General features: G+C 35.2%; 1 protein-coding gene and 1 non-coding gene across 8 annotated transcripts in view; both read right to left on the minus strand.

Moving 5' to 3' along the window:
• Positions 1 to 906: 906 nt before the first annotated feature.
• On the minus strand, positions 907 to 1042 carry LOC118929537 (U4 spliceosomal RNA). The gene has a single exon (XR_005031614.1). It is a non-coding gene; the product is annotated as a U4 spliceosomal RNA (small nuclear RNA).
• Positions 1043 to 2790: 1748 nt separating this feature from the next.
• UCHL5 (ubiquitin C-terminal hydrolase L5) overlaps positions 2791 to 21403 on the minus strand; it is a 61982-nt gene continuing 43369 nt past the window's right edge. For all 7 annotated transcript variants that reach the window (XM_036919674.2, XM_036919673.2, XM_036919672.2 and 4 more), the window contains exons 10-11: positions 11953 to 12051; positions 2791 to 3051 (exon numbers count right to left, since the gene is read on the minus strand). In XM_036919674.2, coding sequence (XP_036775569.1) covers positions 3007 to 3051; positions 11953 to 12051 — 144 coding nt within the window. In that variant the 3' untranslated portion in view covers positions 2791 to 3006. The remainder of the gene's footprint in view (positions 3052 to 11952; positions 12052 to 21403) is intronic.

The raw sequence follows: 21403 nt of genomic DNA on the forward strand, positions 1-21403 counted from the left end.
AATGTAATACTGTGTGTCAACTACCCTTCAATAAAAAATAATTATTAAATAAATAAAAAAAAAAAAAAACAGCACAGAATCACAGAACCCAAGAATGGACTAACAGTTACCAAAGGAAAAGGGACTAGGGAGGGAGGGTGGGGAGGGAGGGATAAGGAGGGGGAAAAACAAAGGGAGATTAAGATTAGCATGTATAATGTGGGGGCAGGCACGTGGAGGGCTGTGCAACACAGAGAAGCCAAGTGATTCTACAGCATCTTACTACGCTGATGGACAGAGACTGAAATGGGGTTCGTGGGGGGGACTTGGTGAAGGGGGGAGCCTAGTAAAAATAATATTCCTCATGTAATTGTAGATTAATGATATTAAAAAAAAAGTTGTCATCACAAGGAAAAAGTTTGTAACTATTTGTGGTAATGGTGGTTAACTAAATTTATTGTGGCGATCATTTTGCAATATATGCATACATCAAATCTTTATGTGGTATACCTAAAATTAATGCAATGTTGTACGTCAATTAGATCTCAATTTTTTAATAAAGCTCCTTCAGATCAGTAAAAAAACAAAAAACAAAAAACACTCCACATACCTAACTAACACTTACATATTTCTGGGTTGTTGTTGCTTTCTCCACTTTCTCCGCCTGCCAGCTTCATGACTTACAGAAAAGGACAAGTCTAACTTATTTATTCACTGGAAGAAATTGTCATGAAGGGTCACAATGCATTGGCAATCATCAAAGAAAGAGATGAAATAAAACATTCTTAAGCTATGAAAATTCCAGTCAAGGAGTTTTATTAAAAAAATTAGTAAGAAAATATTCTTATGCTTAATATACAGTAGTTATATAAAACTAGTTTTTAAATGTCATTTGATACTAGTTACTCCTGTTAAAGGCATCTTTCAAATACTTTTTTTTTTTTAATTGCCAATGCCATATATTTCAAGTCATCATCGCAGGGTACTGGGAAAAGTTTTCAATTAGCAAAAATCACACCTCGGATAAACCTCATTGGCTACAATACTGCCACTGTGCAAAGCTGCATCTTTCAAAGATTTTTAATTTCAATTTTTAATAAATATTGATTTTTATGTATACTAATTTTAGATCTTTTCTGATTATTAATCCTGTGACCTAAGAAACCTTTGGCTGCCCTCAAGTCACAAGGATATTCACCTGTTTTCCAGTAAGTGTTATACCTTAGCTATTACACTTACGTCCGTGATCCACCTCGAGTTCTCCTGTAAGGCAGTGGGGTCATGGTTCCTTCTTCCCATTTGGATATATAGCTGTTCTGGCACCACTTGTTGAAAAGACTTTCTTTCCCCGTTGGATTGCTTTGCTACCTTTGTCCAACATCAAGTAACCATATAAATGTGCGTTTGTTTTTAGGCTCTCTTCTATTCCATTGATTTATTTGTTGATCCTTATGCTAGTATCACACTGCCTTGATTATTGGACTCTACTTAGTATAATACCCCTTGTATTGCTTTACTAAATTAAGCCTCAATAAAAAGAAAGATACAAATTAAGTTGAAATAAATGAATGGGATCAAGATGACTGTAAAGTAATCCTTATGAAATCATTTTTAGAAATTGTACCATGGCTTCCAAAACACTCCATAATTACTACCGTAACCAGAGCAATTATATTTACCCACAAATAAAAAACTAAAAACTCTTCTTTATTACCTTCAACTGAAATTATGTATGGAAAATATTTTATTAATTTTTCTACTCAATTTCCCACCAGGTTTTCTCATATTAGTTGTTTAATAATACCATAATACCACAATATAGTAAACTTAAAAACAATCCTTAAGATTCATGTGTTTATAGTTCTAGAAGATGGGTACACAGTCTCCCTACAAGTTTAAACTTTTCCATAATAAAATATTTAAAAGTCATTTATCAGTTTCAGAAATGTGCCTAGTAAAGAAAAAAGTAGATTATTTCTTTTATGAAAAGTTTTATAAAATTATCTTTCAGTTTTAATTTGGAAAAGATGGTTAAGAAAAAGAATATTATTTTATAAAATAAACAACAAAGCAATTCCCAAAAGCAATTAAAAATAAACAACACTCCATTGTGAGCAAACTACATGGCTACTGGAAACTACTGGACTGTACTAATTTTGTTCAAGTTGCCATAGAAGGATGCTCCACCACCATCATCCTTTTCTTAAAAAGCAGATAGCCTGAAATGCCAAACCTCCAATTGTTTTTTATAAAGATACAGCTTAACAGCTTGAAAAAGTATTACCAAACTGAGAGCAACACCAAAAATCTTTGATTTGTAACTTGTTCTGAACCTGAAATTTTGCTTTGAAGTATAGTATTTATACATTCTTGAAACAATTCTACAATGCATAATAACCCCAAAAGTCTGCTAAAATAAAAATAGGAATGTTTATTACTTTTTATCCTGGTAGCAATGAAAATCACTAGAAACTATACTTTGTCCTTTTACAAATGATCTGCATTAAAATCATACTTTTTCAAATAGTATAGGAGATAAAATTCAGTTTTAAAATGCTCATATGTTTAGATTAGCAAACACAGAAATATTGAGTTCTTTCTACTACGAGAAACAAGAGATCCGGTTTAATCAAGATCTTACATTTATAAATTTTAAAGCATTTGAACTGAGCTAAAAGATCAAAAGATTAATTACAATTACAAGCAGAGAATATCATTTTTTGTGCATTTTCTAGTTCACTATGGTAGTCATTTATCTAGAGAACCAACAAAGTTCTCAGATCCAGTATCAAATAATGGAATTTGGGCAAAGACTCTTAATATTGCTTTTATTCAATATGTACTACATGCACATGATGCAGTAGGGAAAAAGTTCATGAATTCATGCATTAAAGACAAGACGGACTGGTACTATTGCCAAACGTGCACTGAGTCAATTGAGATGTTGCTCAAAGTTCTTTATACTTAATGGTTTCCATGAATATAAGTGTAGAAGCAGAAATGTGTACACGTCCCAAAGCATCTTCTTCATTTGGTTTCCTGTGCTTTCTTTGCATTCTGTTTTTCTTTTGCCTAGAAAAATAAAGATAGTATGCTATAAAACCTTAAAAGTTTTAGATCATATTAAAACAAAGTGTGTCTAAGAGGGTATTCTTAAGCTAAAAAGCTTGAAATGTACTGTTCACAAGATTTCTAGAGCATTATCTTTTGTTAACTTGAGACTTCCAACAAACTACTCTTGGAAAATTACATAGTTATATTTTGCCCTTAATAAAAAAGGATCACGTTTGATTTATAGTTCTTTCTTATCTGGAATTGAAATGTACTATTATAATTGTAATAATTTAAAAATATGTATTACTCATTCCATAGTCATACTCATTAATAAATATTTCGAAACAATGTGTTTATTACATAGATACCCATTTTTTCATTCAACTGAGTATAAGAAAAACCCTGTATTAGTTTCTGCATATTTGAATAAATGAGCTTAACATAAAGTTTAAATGAGTATCACGAGTACTACAATGTCACTAAACGATTACATATATCCAATTGACAAACATTACTTACATGACCTAAAAAAAATGTTCACACATATTTCTTTTGATTCCCATAACAATTATACAGCTTGAACAGAGCAATTCTATTTTATTTTATTTTTTAGCAGATAAAGAAGCTAGAGCTTACAGATGTTATCAAACTTGACCAAAGGCACACAATTAGTATATAATACAACCTCAGCAGAGGTCAAAAGACCCATGTTCTATACCAATGCTTCTCAGTGTACATGCCAATTACCAGGGGACCTTGTTAAAATGCTGATTCAGAAAAATGCCAGTGTTTCTCAATTTCTAACCAACTCTCAGGTGATGCCATTTCTGCTGATCCTCAGATGACACTTTGAGAAGATTTTATACTACTAGAATATAGTGTCCTTTCCACTATGCTGCTTGAATCAGGAAGGAATAAATAAGTTAGGCTTGTGCTATTATACAATTAAGAAAAAAGGTCTTTGATTAAAAAATAGGGCAATTAGAATAATTTAAAAAATTTATAATGCATTAGGTAATCTATTATACAACTGTATGATAAAATTGAGTGCTATGCCTTAGACTATATAGAGTAGTTGCATTGTATGTATCACATAAAAAAATAATAAAATTGCATGCATGAACAGTTTGAGTTAAAAGCATAATTTGTAATTTGATATATATATGATTTCTCAAAGTTTTATTTCCAAATAATGAAAACACAATTTGATTTCAGATGTGACTTGAAATCAAAATAGTATTTCTTTTCATATTGATCTCTGAATATACTCTAAATACAGGCATACCTCATTTTATTATACTTCACTTTATTATGCTTCACAGATACCACATTTTTTATAAATTGAAGGTTTTGTGGCAACCCTGTCCTGAGCAAGTCTACTGACACAATAGAGTTGTATCAATAGACTTGTGTTTTTCCAAAAGCTTTTGCTCTGTTCATGTCTCTGTCATACTGTAGTAATTCTCACAATATTTGAAACTTTTTGCATTATTATTATATTTTTTCTGGTGATCTGTGATCAGTGATTATGACTCACTGAAAGCTCAGATGATTGTTAGCAATTTTCAGCAATAAACTATTTTTAAATTAAGGTATACATTGTTTTTTTAGACATAATGCTATTGCACACTTATTAGACCACAGTATAGTGTAAACATAACTTTTATATGCACTGGGAAACCAAAAAATTCATTTGGCTCACTTTATTGCAATACTCACTTTATTGTAGTGGTCTGGAACCGAGCCCACAATATCTCTGAGGTATGGCCATATACATAATGTTTAATAGGATTAATGAGAATGAATTTACTAGTTTATGACAACACCTTTACAACATAATTAAGTGAACAAGAAAATATAATGCAGAGTATCCATACATATATTAAACTATATAATTGAGATAAAATTAGGATGTGTTAAATAAAATAGGCTAAAAAGAATTACCATCATTTATTGAGCACTTATTATGTACTTTACAGATATGATCTCGTTAATCCTCAAGACTGTGCAATAGGTACGATTACCAATTTACAGATAAGAAAATAGGTACTATAGGAAAGAAAATAACTTGCCTAAAATCACCAGCTAATAATAAGATATTTGAAATTTAAACCAACAGCCTCTATTCTGTTCTGCCTTTGTTAAAAAATTAAAAAAATACTATCATGTTTTTAAATACATGGAAAAGTATACTGGTAAGAAATACTTTCCTTCTACATAATACACCAATGAGATATTAAAAACTGCTGACTTAGGTAATTCTGTAATCATAGGTATTAATATAGACATTATTGTGAATCATTTAACTATTCTATCTTATTTCCATTAAGGAATGGGATTAAGTTCTGAAAATTAGTTATTTGGTTCCAATTGAATGATAATGACTTAGCAAAATGTGAAAATTCAATAGTATGAAGTAGTTTTGAAGTCCCAAAAGCAACTGATCTATAATTTTACATTTTGGTAGGTAATTGATGGTTGTTAATAACTTGGGATAGACATTAAAATTACATGATGAAAGCTGAGATAAAAATCTTAAAAGAATTATAAGTATACCTGAATAAGTAAAAGTTCCCATTAATCCAGCTGATTTTATATTTTAAGGAACAGATTTGGTATATAGCACAAGAAATTTTATAGCTATATATATTTTAGGTTACCTCCTGAGCAGTTTTTACACAATGTATATTCAATGAACTCATCAGATAAGAGTAGAAGTCTCATGTAACAAAAACAAACACTTGTAAGACCTTAAGCTAATTTATTATAGCCACATGCCCTTGGGGTAGTCAAAATCTTCACCTCTACTATTCTGTAAAATGAAAAGATTTCCATAGCTCAAACACTTCGATGTCATCACAGGTCTGTTACTCAAAAATCTGACTCTAGACAGGTTTGGCATTTAGCAACACTGCCTAAAGTAGCCACATCTCTCCTATTGGGTTCCTTCCACCCTTTTCATGTTTGTATCCCTTATTCTACTTTCCCTTGGCATGGGGGGTTGGGAGGAGCATTTCAACTTAATAATCCATTTCTAAATTCTACATGTAATTTTTTCTAGAGGTATTACTACTGAGGAACTATCATTATAAGCATTCATACAATATATCATTGTAAAATCTTATCTGAATCTATTGTCGTTTTTAATTTTTAACATTTGGATTTATCAGTAGAACCTCAATACATTATGATTTCTTTTTTTCAAAATATGATGAACAAAAATATATTTGTGCTAAGGAAGAGGATTTATTGACAAAGATTAAGTATTTAATTCTAACTACAGATTTAAAATTCTGTGGATGTGAAATTTTATGTGGCACAGTTATCTAGGAGCTACCCTTTGCTCCCCCGGGTCTTCAGCATGACTTTGTTCAGGCACTTATCAGAATAACACTATTCAGCACAGTACTGTAATTTGTTTGTTCCAATACCCAACTATATCACAAATTGCTTAATAGAAGAGAATGTGTATTAATTATGTGTACATCCACATAGTAAAACAGTGCTGGAATATAGCTTCAGCTAAATGTTTGATAGAAATTTTAAATATTTCAGAAATTTTAAACAAATGATAAATCTGAATTCCCTTCAGGATCTAAGGGGATAACAGCTATCGTATACATGAAGTAATAAATACATTTTAATATTGCTTATACAACTATTAATCAAAGAACAGTTTGGAGGAAATAGGCAAAAGCTAGAAGGTCAATTACCTCTTCAATAAAACAAATGCAAACTCAAGAACAGACGAAGTTGGTGTTCCACTGCCACTAGGCATTCATATACTGCCACCTCGTGTCCAAAATAATGTGAACAAAGGAATTTCAGTTCTAATGCAAAAGCTGAATAAGCTGTTCTTCTCTGTTTTCCAAAAATTTGGGTTATAGTGACATTAAAATCAAACAAGAACGGTCCCTTTCCAAAGAAGGAGATCCTGTCATTTGCAACATGGATGGACCTATGGTGTATTATGCTATGTGAAGTCAGATTAAGACAGACAAATACCATGTGACATCTCTTATAAGTAGAATCAAAAAACAAAAAAACAAAACAAAAATAGGCTCATAAACACAGAGAACAGATTGATGGTTGCCAAAGGGGAGGAGAAAAGAGGGAATGGGTGAAATAGTTGAAAGGGGAAAAAAATTAGTGAGAAAGCTTGATATTTCGATCTCGGTAACAATTACATGAGTGTATACACATCAAAATTCATTGAGCTGTACACTCAGATTTGTACATTTTATTGCTACCACCTCAAAAACATTTTTAAAAGGAATAGTGTTTTCCTAATTGGCACCAAAAAATTTATTCATACACCAATTTTAAAGCAAATATACACATTTTTAATTTTTCTGATAACATTGATTTGATCCCTAATACTATTATGTACACTTAAAATTTGATACAACATATCACATGTTTTAGCACAACAGTCTATATTATTAGTTGGTTTAATTATTTGAATAGAGAAATATTTCATAATGTTTCATACACAGAACACAGTATCTAGGTATTCTGTTAACCAAGCAATTTTGAGAAAAATCACAGGACCCGAAGTATTCATCTACAACTTAAGAAATCACATTCCCCTCTTGAGCTTTTTTAACTTTAATACCCTGAGATACATGAAAAACCTATATGGAAAAGAGATCTGCAGGTAGTGGTTACCAAAGTGGAGGGATGTGGGAGGGCGGGTGGGAAGGGAGGGAGAAGGGGATTGAGGGGTAATATGTTTCGTACACATTGTGTGGGGTTCACAGGGAAAACAGTGTAGCACAGAGAAGGCAAATAGTGAATCTGTGGTATCTTACTACACTGATGGACAGTGACTGCATTGGGGTATGGGTGGGGACTTGATAATATGGGTAAATGTAGTAACCACATTGTTTTTTCATGTGAAACCTTCATAGGAATGTATATCAATAATACTTCAATAAAAAATTTTTTTTAAATGGAAAGAGATCTGCAGTAATTTTTGCATATAATGCTAAATGTCAAAACAGATATTTTAGTATCTTGGTAGTAGGGTATACACAAATACCTTAATTCACCTCATATTAGAAATTATGATATAAACAAGTGGGTTAAAATGTATCTTTCCTCCATAAACTTTAAAATTAGTAAGAAAAATATACCTACCATGTATTCTGGTCTTTAACTTAATGGTCTACAATTTTATATGTCTAGTCGTTTTTTCTCAAACTGTTTCTCAAAATGTGGTATATAGACCAGCTGCATTAGTATCACTTGGGGTAACTTATTTAAAGATTCTTTCCCCTATATCAGAGTATCTGGGAATGGGCCAGATAACATGTATTTTAAAGAGTACCCAGCAATGGTTACTTTCAGAAATACTTATTACAGCATAAATGTAAAAGAAATTTAATTGTATTTCATTGTTTCAACAAATATTTTATTTTAACTGCCTTATATTAAAGAAAAAAAATCTTAGAAATCAGAATTTTTCACTAACCTATGATAATTTATCCTCATAGAAAGAATATTAGCTTAGGAATAAGAAAGTTATTTTAGTCTAAGCTACATTATTTCTCCCTTCAATATTCACTTTCATTCTAAATTCTATGATAATTCAAATTTTTGCCAAATTAAATTTTTAAAATCTATTCTTTTATGATGGTAAGGATGTGGAGAAAGGGGGACCCTCATACAGTTAGTCAGAATGTAAATTAGTTCAACCATTATGGAAAGCAGTATGAAGGTACCTCAAAAAACTACAAAAAGAAATACCATCTGACCCAGGAATTCCATTCCTAGGAATTTATTTACCTGAAGAAAACAAGATCCCTGATTCAAAAAGACATATACGCACCCCTATGTTTATCGCAGCACTATTTATAATAGCCAAGATATGGAAACAACCTCAGGGTCCACCAGTACATGAATGGATAAAGAAGATGTGCTATATATACCCAATGGAATATTATTCAGCCATAAGAAGAAAAATCCTAGCATTTGTAGCAACAAGGATGGAGCTAGAGGATATTATGCTCAGTGAAATAAGCCAGGTGGAGAAAGACAAGTATCAAATGATTTCACTCATCTGTGGAGTATAACAACGAAGCAAAACTGAAGAACAAAACAGTAGCAGACTCACTCAAAAACTCCAAGAAGGAGCTAGCAGTTACCAAAGGGGAGGGAGAAGGGGTTGGGGGCATTATAGCTACCACACATAATATAGGTAGGTTACGGGGAAGGCAGAACAGCATGGAGAAGAAAAGTAATGACTCTATAGCATCTTACTTAACTAGTGACTGTAATGGGGTATGTGGTGGGGATTTGATAATAGGGGGAATGTAGTAACCACAATGCTGCTCATGTGAAACCTTCATGAGATTGTGTATCGATGATACCTTAATAAAAAAATCTATTATTTCAATTATTAACTTTAAAAATTTATTTTCAGTTTAAAGGATGGAAAATGTTTTAAATTCTTTCTAATATCACACAACCTGAGTTCTTGACACTAGGATTGTGGAAGGTTAAGACAGTATGGCAATCCCTTATTTTTATTTTACAGTATCAGGTTGAACTAATGCTCACTTAGAATGTAAAACAATAGGTAAAGGCAAAAAAAGAAAAATAAAGCTTCAACAGATTTTTACCTCTCAAGTCAAAAATTTTTTTGTTTTGAATCCTACCATTTGCAACAACATGGATGGAGCTAGAGAGTATTATGCTCAGTGAAATAAGCCAAGTGGAGAAAGAGAAATACCAAATGATTTCACTCATCTGTGAAGTATAAGAACAAAAGAAAAACTGAAGGAACAAAACAGCAGCAGAATCACAGAACCCAAGAATGAACTAACAGGTACCAAAGGGAAAGGGACTGGGGAGGATGGGTGGGTAGGGAGGGATAAGGGGGAGAAGAAGAAAGGGGGTATTATGATTAGCATGCATAATGAGGGGGGTGGGAGAAAGGGGAGGGCTGTACAACACAGAGAAGACAAGTAGTGATTCCACAATATTTTGCTATGCTGATGGACAGTGACTGTAATGGGGTTTGTGGGGGGGACCTGGTATAGGGGACAGCCTAGTAAACATGATATTCTTCATGTAATTGTAGATTAATGATAAAAAAAAAAAAGAGAAAGAAAAGGGGGATTACTCCCTGATAGGATAAAACTAACTGCAAATCAACGATTAATGCGTGTTTACATATCCTTAATTTTGATAATTTAAAGGGTGTCAGATGATCAGCTATGGAAGTACATTTTTCTGATAATATTCCTTTCTCTTAAAAAAAAAAAACAGTTCCTGTGTGGTGATCTCCAATAAGTTCTTCACAATGGTATAAAGGGCATATCAAAGTGTGGGCAAAGGGTTTGTTTGTGTTTATACAGAGGAGCAAAGCCTAATTTGGCTACCCAGAAAACGAATTAAGACACGATATAAAGAACTTCCAACATCAACATTCTCTGGAAGAGTCATTCCAGAAGATGATGATCAAAAAATTTCAACAAAGATCCTGGTGCTGTTGCAGTTGTAGCTGCATTCATCCCACCAGTTCCTGGACTTGCCATGGGAATGAGGAAGGAGATATCTAAGCTGGCCTGTGCATACAGTAAAACAACAAATCTGACTGGATCTATACTGTCGGAACTCAACCAAGAATTAGGAGAAGTGCAAGTTGCAGTGCTCCAAAATCTTGCAACTATCTACTGTTAAAAGAACATATGGGATGTGAACAGTTCCCAGGAATGTGTTGTTTTAATTTGCCTGATTTTTCTCAAAATATTCAAATTCAGTTAGACAATATCCATCATATCATTGATAAGTTTTCACAAATGCCTAGGGTGCCTAACTGGTTTTCTTGGTTTCACTGGAGATGGCTGGTAATTGTAGGTCTGCTTTGGTCATGTAGCTGTATTCCTATTATGTTAATGTGTGCACGCAATTTAATTAGTAATTTAAAACCTACACACGCTTATGTTACACTACAAGAAGATATGTCAAAGAAATAATCAATCTTCCCATGTTTTCTTCCGTCTGCTACTTCTATAGCTTCTCTTCTTCCTTCATAATTACAACCCCTAAGTAGAATTCGTGCCTCATATTGAAATTACCGAGTATCATAATTCTTCCAAGTGGTAAAGATACCTCAAGACATATGCTGGGCATAGAAGCCACAGGGCATAAATATGCAAAGAAGTAAAAAGCTAACCTTTTCAAACAATAAGGCTTCCCTCTCACTTACCAACTTCACATTTCCCTGTATGGCCCCGGAAGATGACTGGTTAGCCAGAGACGGGTAAGATTCCTCAAGGGAGGAACAACCTAAGACAGGCACAGTCGCAGGGGGGCCATCAGGTGAGAAATTGGGGATCAACAGAGGTGAGGCTTAGAACCTCACCCCCCGTTTTGAGAGAAATTTTCTGCATCTGTGGATGTTTTGTTGCCCTTGTCTAGCTTGGATTAATACTTAGTCTATAGGCACACACCTGATCATCTACATTTGCCCCCTTATAGCACTAAACTATGTTTTCTGCCTTTATCTTGCATCTACCTACCACTTCAGCATTTTATTAAAAAAATAATAATAATAAAGGAGAAATGTGGGATTCACATATAAATCAAGTATAAAAATCAAACGAATAATCATAATTGACCTGATTGTTTATAGTTCATGATGCGTAATCAAAACCGGAAGTTTCTGTGATGACTGCCCTTGCACTGTTCACCATGTAAAAACTTGTTCATTATACTTCAGAAGATTGGAGCTGTTGAGAATTAAGCTTGGGGTTGATTAATGATTGTGCATTGAGTCCCCTATACAGAATTTTACTGTTGTTAACAACCATATGATCAATAAATATGAGAGATGCACTCTCAAAAAAAAAAATTTTTTTTGTTTTGGGGGAATGTAAATTTAATTTAAATATTCAACAGTAAAATATTTACCTTTTCTACTAGTGGTATTAATTGCTGATGTTCTGCTAGAGTCTTTAACAATTCCATAATGAAAGGCAGATAATTATGCTTCCTTCTGATATTTTCAATCTGAAAATGAATATCAAACAACATTAATTTTACATTTCCACTAAGTTTCTGAAATCTTAATTTTGCATCCAACTGAAAACAGACATGGGAGAAAATCCTTAGTTCTCATTAGAAAAAGTATTAGAAATACTGAGACCCTATTTCCACAGAAAAGAGAGTCTAATACAGTGAGACATTTTGGATGAGAGAGAGTTTCTTAGGTGTGGTTTCCTACTCTTTGTTTAGCAAATAACAGGCTTTTCAAAGTCTAAAATCATTTATGAAAATTTAACTTATGAAAGCAAACTTAAGAAAGCCCACAGAATAAACAAACATTTTTCCTACTATACAAATGCAAATAATCAGGCCAAGCATAATGAGATCAGCTTTTTTTGTAATCAAGAATAATCTTCCTTTGAATTGCCTTTAATAAAAAGCAGATAAGACTGAAGGGAGAGATTGAAGATGGTGGATTGAGAGGTGGGACAGAATTCCTCCCAAAACCATATATTATATGAAAATATAGTTAATACAAATAATCCTAAAAGATGAACAGGAAAGAAAGCTGCATCAGACTGCATACACCTGGAGAACAGAGCAGAGCTCATGAAACAACACCAGTGCTGCTCCTCTGCGACCCCCAACATCACTCCAGGGGATGAGCGCCTCCAGAGACTAGAGCATCTGGGCACTAGAAGGCGCCACATACAAATATGAAACGTCAGAGGAACCTGGTTCAAACCAAATCTCACAAACACCAAGTGAAAAGGAACCAAGTAAAACTGAACACACCAATCTTCCTGAAAGAGAGTTCAAAATAAAAATCATAAAGATGCTCATGGATGTACAGAAAAATACTCAAGAACTCAGGGACAAATATAGGATGGAGAATCAATTGTCAGTAATCATATCTGAAATGAAACATACAATGGAGGGATTTAAAAGCAGATTAGATGTAGTAGAAGAGATGGTAAATGGAATAATAATTAGAGAAGAGGAATATAAAGAAGCTGAGGCACAGAGAAAAAGGATCTCAAGTACTGAAAGAATATTAAGAGAACTGTGTGAACCAATCCAAACGGAAAAATATTCACATTGCAGGGTTACCAGAAGATGAAGAGAGAGAAAAAGGGACAGAAAGTGTCATTGAGAAGGTAACTGCTGAAAACTTCCCCAATCTGGGGAAGGAGATAGTCTCTCAGGCCATGGAGGTGCATAGATCTCCCAACACAGGAGACCCAAGGAAGACAACACCAAGACATATAATAATTAAAATGGCAAAGATCAAGGATAAAGACAGACTTTTAAAAACAGCTAGAGAGAGAAAAAAGATCATATACAAAGAAAAACCCATCAGGCTATCATCAGATGTCTCAGCAGAAACTTAACAGGCCAGAATGGAGTGGCATGATATATTTAATGCAATGAAACAGAAGGGCCTCAAACCAAGAATACTCTACCTGGCAGGATTATCACTTAATTTGGAAGGAGGGATTAAACAATTTTTAGGTAAGAAAAACCTGAGAAAATTTACCTCCCATAAACCATCTCTACAGTCTACTCTGGAGGTGCTATAGATGGAAGTGTTCCTAAGGCTAAATGCTGTCACCAGAGAAAATAAAACCACAGTAAAGAAAGTAGAATAATTAATTACTAAGCACTTGCAAAATTAAATCAACTACCCCCAAAGTCAGTCAAGGAGAATACAAAGAGTACAGATTATGATACCTAATATATGAAGAATGGAGGAGGAAGAGAAAGGAGGGAAGAAAAAAAAGAACCTTTAGATTGTGTTTCTAATAGCACACAAAATGAGTTAAATTACACTGTTAGACAGTAAGGTAATTACCCCTGAACATTTGGTAACCATGAATCTAAAGCCTGAAATGGTAGAAAGTACATGCCTATTGATAATCATCCTAAATGTACATGGTCTGAATTCATCAATCAAAAAACATAGCTACTGAATGGATAAAAAAACAAGACCTGTGTATTTGCTGCCTACAAGACACACAATTCAAACCCAAAGACATACACAGACTGAAAGTACAAGGATGGAAAAAGATATTTCATGCAACTAAAAGGTAGAAAAAAGCAGGTGTTGCAGTACTTGTATCGGACAAAACAGACTTCAAAACAAAAAAATTGACGAGACAAAGAAGGACATTACCTAATGATTAAGGAGTCAGTCCAACAAGATGATATAACCATTATAAATATCTATGCACACAACATAGGATCACCTCCATATGTGAAACAAATACTAACAGAATTGAAGGTGGAAATAAATGCAATGCATTCATTTTGGGAGACTTCAACACACCACTCATTCCAAAGGACAGATCAACCAGACAGAAAATAAGTAAGGAGACAGAGGCACTGAACAACGTATTAGAACACATGGACCTAATGGACCTCTACAGCACACACCATCCAAAATCAATAGGATACACACTTCTTCTCAAGTGCACATGGAACATTTTCAAGAATAGATCATATACTAGGCCACAAAAAGAGCCTCAGTAAATTCAAAAAGATTGAAATTGTACCAACCAGCTTCTCAAATTACAAAGGTAGGAAATTAGAAATAAATAATACACAGAAGACGAAAAAGCCCACAAACACACGGAGGCCTAACAACATGCTCCTAAATAATCAATGGATCAATGACCAAATAAAAACAGAGATCAAGCAATATATAGAGACAAATGACAACAATAATTCAACACCGCAATATCTGTGGGATGCAGTGAAGACTGTGCTGAGAGGGAAGTATACTGCAATACAGGCAGGCCTACCTCAGGAAAGAAGAACAATCCCAAATGAACAGTATAAACTCACAATTAATGAAACTAGAAAAAGAAGAACAAATGAGGCCTTAAGTCAAAAATTTAGAGCATAAATAAATAAAACCAAGAAGAATAAAACAATAGAGTCAATGAAAGCAAGAGCTGGTTTTTCAAGAAAATAAGCAAAATAGATAAAACCCTAGACAGACTTAATCAAGAAAAAAACAGAGTCTACTTACATAAACAGAATCAGAAATGAGAAAGGAAAAATCACTACTGATACCATAGAAATGCATAGAATTATGAGAGAATACTATGAAAAATTTTATGCTAACAAACAGGATAACCTAGAAGAAATGGACAACTCTCTAGAAAAATACAACCTTCCAAGACTGATCCAGCAAGAAACAGAAAATCTGAACAGAACAATTACCAGCAATCAAATTAAACTGGTAATCAAAACACTACCTAAGAACAAAACTCCTGGACCAGATGATTTCACTGCAGAATTTTATCAAACATTTAGTGAAGACTTAATACCCATCCTCCTTAAGTTTTCCAAAAAGTAGAAGAGGAGGGAATACTCCCAAACTTATTCTCCGAGGCCAGCATCACTCTAATAGCAAAACCAGGCAAAGCCACCATAAAAAAACAAAACTACAGACCAATATCTCAGATGAACATACATGCAAAAATACTCAACAAAATACTAGCAAATTGAATTTAAAGATACATCAAAAAGATCATCCATTATGATCAAGTATGATTTATTTCAGGGATGCAAGTATGGTATAACATTTGAAAATCCATCTACATCATCCACCACATCAACAAAAAGAAGGACAAAACCACATGATCACAAGGAGCCAAGATGGCGGCATGAGGAGGGCAGTGGAAATCTCCTCCCAAAACCACACATATTTTTTAAAATACAACAAATACAACTATTCCTAAGAGAGACCATTAGATACAGTACAACAGCCAGGCTACATCTACACCTGCAAGAACCCAGCACCTCACAAAGGGGGTATGATACAAGCCGCAGCCCAGTGGGACCCGAGCGCGTATGCCACCCCAGCTCCCTGGTGGGAGGAGAGGAGTTGGAGCGGGGAGGGAGAGGGAGCCCAGGACTGCTAAACACACAGCCCTAGTTATCCACACTGGGAGCACAGACACACACTGCGTAGTGTGCTGGATACTAGGGAAATGGAACAGTAAAACCTGCGAGAGGGTCCCCACGGCCGGCAAACCTGGGACAAAAGAAAAATGAGTGCTTGTTGAAAGTCATAAAGGAACAGGAGCCTCACGGCCAGACAGAAGCGACCGGGCACACTCAGCCCAGCAGCTGGGAATCCTGGGGAACTCTGGGCACCCTAACCCCTTGGGCAGCAGTGCAGCTGAGGCCCCTCACGGCGATAAACAGCCTCCCACCCATTCCCCATCCAGCGCAGACCCACCAAAGCAGAGCAGCACCTTGAGACCAGCCACGGCCACGGCAGCCGCGAGAGCCATCTCCGCAGTCACCCAGGCCAGACTCAGAGATCCCGTCAGCACGCAGCGGCCCAGCACAAGCCGCTAGGGGTCGCCGTTCTCGCAGGAGAGGAAGGCAACGAGCAAGTGGGAAGGGATTTGTTCTCCCAGCTGACACATGTGCCAACTGCCCATGAATACCTTTATCACCATGAAAAGGCAGAAGAATTTGATCCATACCAGAATAACACAGACATACCCTGAGAGGGAACCTGGGGAGATAGATTTAACCAATCTTCCTGAAAAAGAATTTAAAATATAGGTCATAACCATGCTGATGGAGCTGCAGAGAAAAATGCAAGAGCTAACGGATAAAGTTGGGAGGGAGACTACAGAAATACAACAATCTCTGGAAGGCTTAAAAGCAGAATGGCAGAGATGCAAGAGGCCATTAATGGAAAAGAAATCAGAGAACAGGAATGCAGCGAAGTTGACGCAGAGAGAGATAAAAGGATCTCCAGGAATGAAAGAATATTAAGAGAACTGTGTGACCAATACAAACAGAACAATATCCACATTATAGGGGTACCAGAAGAAGAAGAGAGAAAAATGGATAGAAAGTGTCTTTGAAGAAATAATTGCTGAAAATGTCCCCAAACTGGGGGAAGAAATAGTTGCTCAGACCATGGAAGCACACAGAGATCCCAACAGAAGGCACCCAAGGAAGACAACACCAAGACACATAATGACTAAAATGGCAAAGATCAAGGACAAGGACAGAGTATTAAAGGCAGCCAGAGAGAGAAAAAAGGTCACCAACCAAGGAAAACCCATCAGGCTATCATTAGACTTCTCAACAGAAACCTTACAGGCCAGAAGCGAATGGCATGACATATTTAATGCAATGAAACAGAAGGGCCATGAACCAAGAATACTGTATCCAGCACGATTATCATTTAAATATGAAGGAGGTATTAAACAATTCCCAGACAAGCAAAAGTTGAGGGAATTTGCCTCCCACAAACCACCTCTACAGGGTATTTTAGAGGGACTGCTATAGATGGAAGCACTCGTCAGGCTAAATAGATGTCACCAGAGAAAATAAAATGACAGCAAAGAAAGCAGACCAACCAAATACTAACTAAAGGCAAAAAATAAAATCAATTACCCACAAAAGCAGTCAAAGGAAACACAAAAGAGCACAAAATAAAACACCTAACATAAAGAATGGACGAGGAGGAATAAGAAGGGAGAGATATAAAGAAACATCACACTGTGTTTATAATAGCTCAATAAGTAAGTTAAGTTAGATGGTAAGATAGTAAAGAAGCTAAACTTGAACCTTTGTTAACCATGAATCTAAAGCCTGCAATGGCAATAAGTACATCTTTCAATAATCACCCTAAATATAAATGGACTGAATGCACCAATCAAAAGACACACAGTAATAGAATGGATAAAAAAGCAAGACCCATCTGTATGCTGCTTACAAGAGACTCACCTCAAACCCAAAGACATGCAGGACATGCACAGACTAAAAGTCAAGGGATGGAAAAAGATATTTCATGCAAACAACAAGAAGCAAAAAGCAGGTGTAGCAGTACTAGTATCACACAAAATAGACTTCAAAACAAAGAAACTAACAAGAGATAAAGAAGGACATTACATAATGATAAAGGGGTCAGTCCAACAAGAGGATATAACCATTATAAATATATATGTACCCAATACAGGAGCACTGACATATGTGAAACAAATACTAACTGAATTAAAGAAGGAAACAGAATGCAATGCATTTATTTTAGGAGACTTCAACACACCACTCACTCCAAAGGACAAATCAACCAGACAGAAAATAAGTAAGGACACAGAGGCACTTAACAACACAATAGAACAGATGAACCTAATAGACATCTATAGAACTCTACACCAAAAAGCAGCAGGATACACATTCTTCTCAAGTGCACATGGAACATTCTCCAGAATAGACTACATACTAGGCCATAAAAAGAGCCTCAGTAAATTCAAAAAGACTGAAATTCTATCAACCAACTTCTCAGACCACAAAGGTATAAAACTAGAAATAAATTGTACACAGAAAGCAAAAAGGCTCACAAACACATAGAGGCTTAACAACATTCTCCTAAATAATCAATGGATCAATGACCAAACTAAAATAGAGATCAAGCAATATATGGAAACAAATGACAACAACACAAAGCCCCAACTTCTATGGGACGCAGTGAAAGCAGTTTTAAGAGGAAAGTATATAGCAATCCAGGCCTATTTAAAGAAGGAAGAACAATCCCAAATGAATAGTCTAAAGTCACAATTATTGAAATTGGAAAAAGAAGAACAAATGAGGCCCAAGGTCAGCAGAAGGAGGGACATAATAAAGATCAGAGAAGAAATAAATAAAACTGAGAACAATAAAGCAATAGAAAAAAATCAATGAAACTTAAGACCTGGTTCTTCAAGAAAATAAACAAAATAGCCAAGCCTCTAGCCAGACTTATTAAGAGAAAAAGAGAATCAACACACATCAACAGAATCAGAAACAAGAAAGGAAAAATCACAACGGACCCCACAGAAATACAAAGAATTATTAGAGAATACTATGAAAACCTACATCCTAACAAGCTGGAAAACTAGAAGAAATGGACAACTTCCTAGAAAAATACAACCTTCCAAGAATGACCAAGGAAGAAACAGAAAATCTAAACAAACCAATTACCAGCAATGAAATTGAAGCGGTAATCAAAAAACTACCCAAGAGTAAAACCCCTGGGCCAGATGGATTTACCTTGGAATTTTATCAGACATACAGGGAAGACATAATACCCATTCTCCTTAAAGTTTTCCAAAAAACAGAAGAGGAGGGAATACTTACAAACTCATTCTATGAAGCCAGCATCACCCTAATACCAAAACCAGGCAAAGACCCCATCAAAAAAGAAAATTACAGACCAATATCCCTGATGAACATAGATGCAAAAATACTCAACACAATATTAGCAAACTGAATTAAAAAATATATCAAGAGGATCATAAACCATGACCAAGTGGGATTCATCCCAGAGATGCAAGGATGGTACAACATTTGAAAATCCATCAACATCATCCACCACATAAACAAAAAGGAGGACAAAAATCACATGATCATCTCCATAGACGCTGAAAAAGCATTCGACAAAATTCAACATCCATTCATAATAAAAACCCTCAACAAAATGGGTATAGAGGGCAAGTACCTTAACATAATAAAGGCCATATATGATAAACCCACAGCCAACATCATACTGAACAGCGAGAAGCTGAAAGCTTTTCCTCTAAGATCGGGAACAAGACAGGGATGCCCACTCTCCCCACTGTTATTCAACGTGGTACTGGAGGTCCTAGCCATGGCAATCAGACAAAACAAAGAAATACAAGGAATCCAGATTGGTAAAGAAGAAGTCAAACTGACCCTATTTGCAGATGATATGATATTTTACATAAAAAACCCTAAGGACTCCACTCCAAAACTACTAGAACTAATATCAGAATTCAGCAAAGTTGCAGGATACAAAATTAATACACAGAAATCTGTGGCTTTCCTATACACTAACAATGAACTAACAGAAAGAGAAATCAGGAAAACAATTTCATTCACAATTGCATCAAAAAGAATAAAATACCTAGGCATAAACCTAACCAAGGAACTGAAAGACCTATACCCTGAAAACTACAAGACACTCTTAAGAGGAATTAACAAGGATACTAACAAATGGAAACTCATCCCATGCTCATGGCTAGGAAGAATTAATATCGTCAAAATGGCCATGTGGCCCAAAGCAATCTACAGATTCGATGCAATCCCTATCAAATTACCAAAAGCATTCTTCAGTGACTTGGAACAAATAGTTCAAAAATTCATATGGAACCATGAAAGACCCCAAATAGCCAAAGCAATCCAGAGAAGGAAGAATAAAGTGGGGGGAACCTCGTTCCCCAACTTCAAGCTCTACTACAAAGCCACAGTAATCAAGACAATTTGGTACTGGCACAAGAACAGAGCCACAGACCACTGGAACAGAATCGAGACTCCAGACATTAACCCAAACATATATAGTCAATTAATATATGATAAAGGAGCCATGGACATACAATGGGGAAATGACAGTCTCTTCAACAGCTGGTGTTGGCAAAACTGGACAGCTACATGTAAGAGAATGAAACTGGATCACTGTCTAACCCCATACACAAAAGTAAATTTGAAGTGGATCAAAGACCTGAATGTAAGTCATGAAACCATAAAAGTCTTAGAAAAAGATAGAGGCAAAAATCTCTTGGACATAAACATGAGCGACTTCTTCATGAACATTATCTCCCCGGGCAAGGGAAACAAAAGCAAAAATGAACAAGTGGTACTATAGCAAGATGAAAAGCTTCTGTACAGCAAAGGACAACATCAATAGAACAAAAAGGCATCCTACAGTATGGGATGATATATTCATAAATGACAGATCCGATAAAGAGCTGACATCCAAAATACATAAAGAGCTCACGCACCTCAACAAACAAAAAGCAAATAATCCAATTAAAAAATGGGCAGAGGAGCTGAAGTGACAGTTCTCCAAAGAAGAAATTCAGATGGCCAACAGACACATGAAAAGATGCTCCACATTGCTAGTCATCAGAAAAATGCAAATTAAAACCACAATGAGATATCTTGTAGTTTTAATTTGGTGATAGCCACCATCCAAAAGACAAACAACAACAAATGTTGGCAAAGTTGTAGAGAAAGGGGAACCCTCCTACACTGCTGGTGGGAATGTAAATTAGTTCAACCATTGTGGAAAGCAGTATGGAGGTTTCTCAAAAAGCTCAAAATAGAAATACCATTTGACCCAGGAATTCCAGTTCTAGGAATTTACCCTAAAGATGCAGCATTCCAGTTTGAAAAAGACAGATGCACTCCTATGTTTATCGCAGCACTATTTACAATAGCCAAGAAATGGAAGCAACCTAAGTGTCCATCAGTAGATGAATGGATAAAGAAGATGTGGTACATATACACAATGGAATATTATTCAGCCATAAGAATAAAACAAGTCCTACCATTTGGAACAACA

Source organism: Manis pentadactyla, chromosome 19 (assembly GCF_030020395.1).
Source record: "Manis pentadactyla isolate mManPen7 chromosome 19, mManPen7.hap1, whole genome shotgun sequence".
Lineage (NCBI taxonomy): Eukaryota > Metazoa > Chordata > Mammalia > Pholidota > Manidae > Manis > Manis pentadactyla.